Here is a 7500-nt window from a genome sequence, read left to right as displayed (position 1 = left end):
TTTGGGTTCAAGCTCTCACTATTTTCTCCAATTGGCTTAAAGTATTCAGGAGAAGCTCGGGCGAAGAGGACGAGAAGGGCAGAGAAGGGGAAGAAAAGGTGAGAGAAGGAAGGGAAAGAGAGGGAGAGGAAGGGGAAGAGAAGGGAAGAGACGGATGTATTGGAAATGAAAAGAGAGATTGGTAAGAAGGGGAAGAGAGAGGGGAAAGAGAGGGGAGGAATGGGAAGAGGGGAAAGGAAAGAAGGGGAGAAATGGGAAGGGGAAGGAGAAGGAAAGGGGAAAGAAAGAAGTTTTGAAAATAAGGAAAGAGAAAGGAAAGCAAGAGATAGGGGGAGAATTTTAAGTGAGGGGAAGTAAGAGGAAGAGAGGGAGAGGGAGAAAAGGTAGGGGAAGAGGGGGAGAAAGTGGAAGAGGGAGGGAAAGAAGGGAAGAGAGGGTAAAGAAAGAGAAGAGAAGGGGAAGAAAGGAGAAGAGAGGAAGAGGAGGAGGAAGGGAAGAGAGGGAGGGAAAGAAGGGAAGAGAGGGTAAAGAAAGGGAAGAGAAGGGGAAGAAAGGAGAAGAGAGGGCAAGAGAGGAGGAGGAAGGGGAAGAGAGGGAGAGACAGGATGGGAAGGGGGAGAGAGGGGGAAAGAAAGGGAAGAGAAGGGAAAGGAAGGAGAAGAGAGGGAAAGAGAAGGGGAGGAAGGGGAAGAGAGGGGAATGGGAAGAGAGAGAGAGAGAGAGAGAGAAAGAGGAAGGGAAAAGAAAGGAAAGAGAAGGGGAAGGAAGGGGAATGAAGGGGGGAAGAGAAGGGTACATAGAGAGACATAAAAGAGAAGAATATGTATCGTGACAGCTGAACCATATTTTTTCTCTACCTAAACTTAAAGAGAATTATGATACAGCTGATCAACTTAATCCTCGTTTTTTCAAGACTTAACGAGCGAAAATAAACATAATGACAGGTGTACCCTCTCCTCCCTCTCCCTCTCTCTCTCTCACTCCTCCTCCTTCTTCTCTTCTCCTCCCCATCATTTTCACATGCTTCCCTTCTCTTCCCCTCTCTTCATCTTCCTCCTCCCTCTCCCTCTCTCTTCCCCTTCCTACCTCTTCTCTTCTCCTCCCCTTCTTTTTTCATATTCTTCCCTTCTCTTCCCCTTTCTTCATCTTCCTCCTCCCTCTCCCTCTCTATTCCCCTTCCTTCCTCTTCTCTTCTCCTCCCCTTCTTTTTTCACATGCTTCCCTTCTCTTCATCTTCCTCCTCCCTCTCCCTCTCTCTTCCCCTTCCTTCCCCTTCTCTTCTCCTCCCCTTCTTTTTTTACATTCCTCTCTTCCCATCTCTTCATCTTCCTCCTCCCTCTCCCTCTCTCTTCCCCTTCCTTCCCCTTCTCTTCCCCTTCTTTTTTCACATTCTTCCCTTCTCTTCCCATCTCTTCTTCCTCCCCCTCTCTTTCTCTATTCCCTTTCCTTCCCCTTCTTTTTCACATGCTTCCCTTATCTTCCCAGCTCTTCAGCTTCCTCCTCCCTCTCTCTTCCTTCCCCTTCTTCTCCTCCTTCTTTTTACATTTTCCTTCTCTTCCCATCTCCTCTTCCTCCTCCCTCTCCCTCTCTATTCCCCTTCCTTCCTCTTCTCTTCTCCTCCCCTTCTTTTTTCACATGCTTCCCTTCTCTTCCCATCTCTTCATCTTCCTCCTCCCTCTCCCTCTCTCTTCCCCTTCCTTCCCCTTCTCTTCTCCTCCCCTTCTTTTTTTACATTTTTCCCTTCTCTTCCCATCTCTTCTTCCTCCCCCTCTCTTTCTCTATTCCCCTTCCTTCCTCTTCTCTTCTCCTCCCCTTCTTTTTTCATATTCTTCCCTTCTCTTCCCATCTCTTCATCTTCCTCCCCTCTCCAGCTCTCTCTTCCCCTTCCTTCCCCTTCTCTTCCCCTTCTTTTTTCATATTCTTCCCTTCTCTTCCCCTCTCTTCATCTTCCTCCTCCCTCTCCCTCTCTCTTCCCCTTCTCTTCTCCTCCCCTTCTTTTTCACATTCTTCCCTTCTCTTCCCATCTCTTCATCTTCCTCCTCCCTCTCCCTCTCTCTTCCCTTCCTTCCTCTTCTCTTCTCCTCCCTTTCTTTTTTCATATTCTTCCCTTCTCTTCCCCTCTCTTCATCTTCCTCCTCCCTCTCCTTCTCTATTCCCCTTCCTTCCCCTTCTCATCTCCTCCCCTTCTTTTTTTACATTCTTCCCTTCTCTTCCCCTCTCTTCAACTTCCTCCTCCCTCTCCCTCTCCCTTCCTCTTCCTTCCCCTTCTCTTCTCCTCCCCTTCTTATTCACATGCTTCCCTTCTCTTCCCCTCTCTTCATCTTCCTCCCCCTCTCTTGCTCTCTCTTTCCCTTTCTTTCCCCTCTCTTCTCTTCTTCCCCCACTCTCTTCCACTCCCACTCCCAAATATCTAGAGTTTTAAAATAAGAAGATAAGAAGATAGATAGGAAATAAGAAGAAAATAAGATAGATAGGGGGAAGAAAAGGGAACAAACAGGAACATAACGAGCAAGAATATATATAATGACAGATTTACCTTATTTTTTCTCTAGCGAAGCATTAAGAAGCTAGAAGAAGGATACAGTGGCGTGTACCGAATCTCCTCTTTTTTTATTTCTACCTTCCCTTCCTCTTATTCTCAGACATAAAGAGATTGTTAAAAAATAGACAAGAGAATAGCCAATCTTTTTTAATCATTTTTTTTTTATAACTGCTTAAACCTCCCTTCTTCCGGCCATAGGAGATACAAGTCAGTCTTCCTCTATTTCTTAACTCTGTCTTCTCTTCCTCTTCTCCAGGCTTCAAGAGAATGTCTAACAAGGGTACATTAGTCAGTCAAGCTAATCTACATGTTAACTTGTTCCTCCTTTTCTTCCTTCTCCAATTATCAGAGGGAAGGAAACAGTAGCCAGTCTTTCTAATCTCCCATTTCTCGAGCACTACTTTCCAGGATTCAAGAGGGTTCAAGAAATACATAATAGCCAGCCTCTCTAATCTCTTGTTCTATCTCTACCTTCCCTTCCTTTTCCTTAGGTATTAAAAGAGGTTGAGAAGAATTTAGCCCGTTTATGTAACCTTCCTTTTTCTAGACATAACGACCATGAATGAGTATAATGACAGTTCTAACATCTATTCCTCATCGTAGAGAAGAGAGAATGGAAAAAAGAGGGAGATCATTTGAAGTGAAGGGAAGAGAGGGGGAGGTAAGGGGAAGAGTGGGAGAAGGGAAGATAGGGGAAAGAAAGGCGAGGGGGAAGGAAGGGGAAGAGAGGGCAAGAGAGGGGGAGGAAGGGGAAAAAGGGGAAGAGAAGGAGAGGAAAGGGAAGAATGTGAAAGAGAAAGGGAGAGAAGGGGAGGAGAAGAGAAGGGGAAGGCTGTTTAAAAAAAAGTAAACTCAATCTTTTTTTCAAGACATAAGTATAGTGATATCTCTTTCTCCATTTCTTATACATCAATAGAGTGTTTCAGAATAATAATTTAGTAACTCAAACCTCTTTTTTCTAGGCATAAGTAAACTGACAAGTCTTTCTTCTCTTCCTCATAATAGACATCAATAGAGTGTTTAATAATAAGAATTTAGTCAGTAAACTCAATCCTCTTTTTTCTAGGCATAAGTAAACTGACATTTCTTCCTTCTCTTCCTCATAATAGACATCAATAGAGTGTTTAATAATAATAATAATAATAATAATAATAATAATAATAATAATAATAATAATAATAATAATAATAATAATAATAATAATAATAATAATAATAATAATAATAATAATATAGTCATTAACGCAAACCTCTTTTTTCTAGGCATAAGTATAGTGACAATTCTTTCTTTTCTTCTTCCTCCAGACATCAAGCGAGTGTTTCAGAATAACAAGATCGCCAGCCTCATAGCCATCGAGGGCGGGCACGGCATCAGCAACAGCTTCGGCTCGCTGCGGATGATGTACGAGCTGGGGGTGCGCTACCTCACGCTCACCCACGCCTGCAACACGCCCTGGTACGTGGTGGAGTGTCTGAGTGCGTTGTTCTTTTTTTTTACAGTAAAGGAAACAGTTCAAGGGCAAAAAAAAGGAAAGAATAATGAAAAAAAGCCCGCTATTCTATCTTTAAATACCCTACACCTGCAACACAAATTGATAGGTGAATGTGTTTGTGTGTTACCTGACGCTCATTAACAAGCCTGGAACACACTACATGGCCCTCCTTAAGTGTGTTGTTCTATCATTTTTTTACTATCTAACACGCACATTCACTTGCAACACAATTGGTGGGTGAATGTGTTCGTGTGTTGTTACCTGTTTGCTCTCAGGTGTTAAAGTAGTTACCTGACACACATACACCTGGAAAACACTTTATTACCTGGCTCTGTCCCAAAGTATTTTCTACCTGGTTGTTGGATTACTGACAAGCACATTTACCTGAGACAATTTGGTGGGTCCTAAAATTCTTTGGTTCCGGTCACCTGACGCACACACAGGTAAATGCCTCCTTAATTGTGCTTTTACCTATTTATTCTTAGGTGTTTCATAGTTACCTGGCACACAAACAACACCTGCAACACACCTTGGAATTGGCTTCATTAGTGTTATATAGTCAGTCATCTACTCTAAAACTGTTGAGAAGAAATTTTGCCCTAACATAGATTTTAAATAGGTGTGTGTGTGTGTGTGTGTGTGTGTGTGTGTGTGTGTGTGTGTGTGTGTGTGTGTGTGTGTGTGTGTGTGTGTGTGTGTGTGTGTGTGTGTGTGTGTTCGTGCGTACGTGCTGTATTCATGTATTCACCTCATCCTGACTTCATTTAGTTTTTTTCTTTTTCTTTTATGTTTCCTTCGCCTGAAAACGTGTCCGCCGTGCCTTCGTTAGAAAGAGGGACAAAAGTGGCCATAGTTTTTAATGATGTAAGGAGCGCTGGCCTTCAGACACGCACACACACACACACACACACACACACACACACACACACACACACACACACACACACACACACACACACACACGTACCTATTCAAAATCTATGTTAGGGGAAAATTTCTTCTCAACAGTTTTAGAATATATGACTAACTTTATGTAACACTAATGAAGCCAATTCCAAGGTGTGTTGCAGGTGTTGTTTGTGTGCCAGGTAACTATGAAACACCTAAGAATAAACAGGTAAAAACACAATTAAGGACGCATTTACCTGTGTGTGCGTCAGGTAAATGACACACACACACACATTCACACATTCAAAATCGTTCTCATCTCATATCCCACGAACTGCTAATTACATAACAGCATCCTGGTTATGAGTGTTGGCACCAATAGCAGAACCAGACTAGTTAGAACCATTGTTAGGAGCTAGAGAAAAGCATCACTAGGGCCAAGCAAGTGTCATAGTGCGTTTTAGTGCCAGAAAACGTTAGAATTCATGTCAGGAGAATGAAGTAAACGTCATTATGGCTAAGAAAGTGTGAAGTTATGTGTTCGAACCAGAAAAAAAAATTGAATCAGCATAGCAAAAAAGGGCAAGCAGGGCGAACACATTATTACTTCTAAAGAAATGTGAGTTTGTAAGTGTTAGCACGATCCCCACGCCAGAGAAAAACGAATCAAATCAAAAGTATAATAAGACATTCAATACCACTACCAAGAATGAGAGAGGTGGAGGGAAGGATTAAGACACCCCGGGCAAGCTCAGGGTGTGTGTGCTACAGGAGAAAGCGCTTAGGAGAGACGGAAGCAAGGATCGAATCAGTGCAACCAAGTGTAACATCAGGATCAAGTATTATTAGCAAGGGTAGAGAGAAGGATCAAATCAGGACAGGTGGCGGAGACGTAGTGTTAGGATTAAGAAAGACTAAGAGAACGAGAAGGAAGGTGAAGTAACGTAAGGGCTAAGACCGTTACACCGAAGCCATGGTCAGACAGCCAATTCGTAGAGTTTGGAATAAGGAAGACTAAGAAAAGAGGAGGAAGAGGAGGTTTTGGTGAAGAGGGGAAATAAGAGGAAATAAGAAGGAAGAGGAGGAGATATTAGTAAAGAGGGGAAATAAGAAGGAGTTAAGAAAGGATAGGAAATAAAGAGGAGAATTAAAAAGGGGAAAGAAAGAATGAGGAGAATGAGGAAGAAGGGGAAGGAAAGAAGGAGAATGGGGAAGAAGAGGAAGGAAAGAAGGAGAATGGGGAAGAAGGGGAAGGAAAGAAGGAAAATGGAGAAGAAGGGAAGGAAAGAAAGTGAATGAGGAAGAAGAGGAAGGAAAGAAGGAGAATGAGAAAGATGGGGAAGAAAAAAGGAGGAGGAGGAGGAAGAAAAGGAAAGAAAGAGGAAGAAGCATTGAGAAAGGGAGGGAAAGAAGGAGAAGGATAATGGGTAATAAAAAGGAAAGAAGGAGGAGAATGGGAAAGACAAAGGAAGCTCAGGTAATGTAGGAACCAAGAAAGTTACAAGGATGGCCGGGTCAGGCGCGGGGTTCCAGTGACCAGCGGGAACACAGGAATCGATGCAGCAGTCATTAAAGTTTCAAGAGGCAGCGCGGGTGTGCCAACTTAAGACAGCCATTAGGAAGGCCGTGGAGGTGAATGGAAGGGAGAATCAGGTGAGGCAGGCGGGCAGGCTTTACAACCGGGCGAGGAAGGATGTTGTTGGTGAAGTACGAGGTTGAAGGCTTGGAGAAATAGATGAAGGTTGAAGATAATTTTGAGTAGTAAGCGAAAGAGTTGAAAAATGGATGTTTATTAATTGTTGTTGGTGAAGTACGAGGTTGAAGGCTTGGAGAAATAGTGAAGTTGAAGATAATTTTGAGTAAGCGAAAGAGTTGAAAAATGGATGTTTATTAATTGTTGTTGGTGAAGTAGTACGAGATTGAAGGCTTGGAGAAATAGTGAAGTTGAAGATAATTTTGATTAGTAAGCGAGAGTTGAAAAATGGATGTTTATTGTTGTTGGTGAAGTAGTACGAGATTGAAGGTTTGGAGAAATAGTGAAGTTGAAGATAATTTTTAGTAAGCGAATGAGTTTGAAAAATGGATGTTTCTTGTTTTCCTTTCTTTCCCTTTCTTACCTCTCCTTCTCCTTCCTCCCTTAATATGTGAGAAATTAGATGATATGTGTCTTAACAGATAAAAAAAAGTTGTTAAAGCAGAATAGAATAAAAAAGTAAGAAAGTTGCTGGTGATGAAAATGCTTGGAGAAATTGATGTTGAAATATTATTGTGTGAAATTTGAAGATAATCTGAGTACTAGTTGGAAAGAATTAATATATGCCAAAAGAGATTAGAGAAGAAACTTGAATAGAGGAGGTGAGAAGTTTAATATTATACAAGGTGAGAATGTTTGACCAGGTGTATAAATGATAGATAATACATTTGAAACAGGTGGATATACAAGGTGAGAAAGTTCATTAACGAGGCATTTAAATGAGATAATAAATTTGAAGAAGAAGACAGGTGAGAGAAAAATAAATGAGCAAGTGTTTAAACGCCAGCTGACAAGAATAATTTAACAGGAACACAGATGGAAGGA

The 7500-nt window shown here is 42.1% G+C and overlaps 1 protein-coding gene across 1 annotated transcript in view; it reads left to right on the top strand.

The window, feature by feature from the left end:
- The window catches only part of LOC126985616 (dipeptidase 1-like), a 130931-nt gene that overhangs the window by 69669 nt on the left and 53762 nt on the right, over nt 1-7500 (top strand). The window contains exon 6 of the mRNA XM_050840772.1: nt 3847-3997. Coding sequence (XP_050696729.1) covers nt 3847-3997 — 151 coding nt within the window. The remainder of the gene's footprint in view (nt 1-3846; nt 3998-7500) is intronic.

Source organism: Eriocheir sinensis, chromosome 60, assembly GCF_024679095.1.
Source record: "Eriocheir sinensis breed Jianghai 21 chromosome 60, ASM2467909v1, whole genome shotgun sequence".
Classification (NCBI taxonomy): domain Eukaryota; kingdom Metazoa; phylum Arthropoda; class Malacostraca; order Decapoda; family Varunidae; genus Eriocheir; species Eriocheir sinensis.
This window is presented reverse-complemented; position numbering and strand designations above follow the sequence as displayed.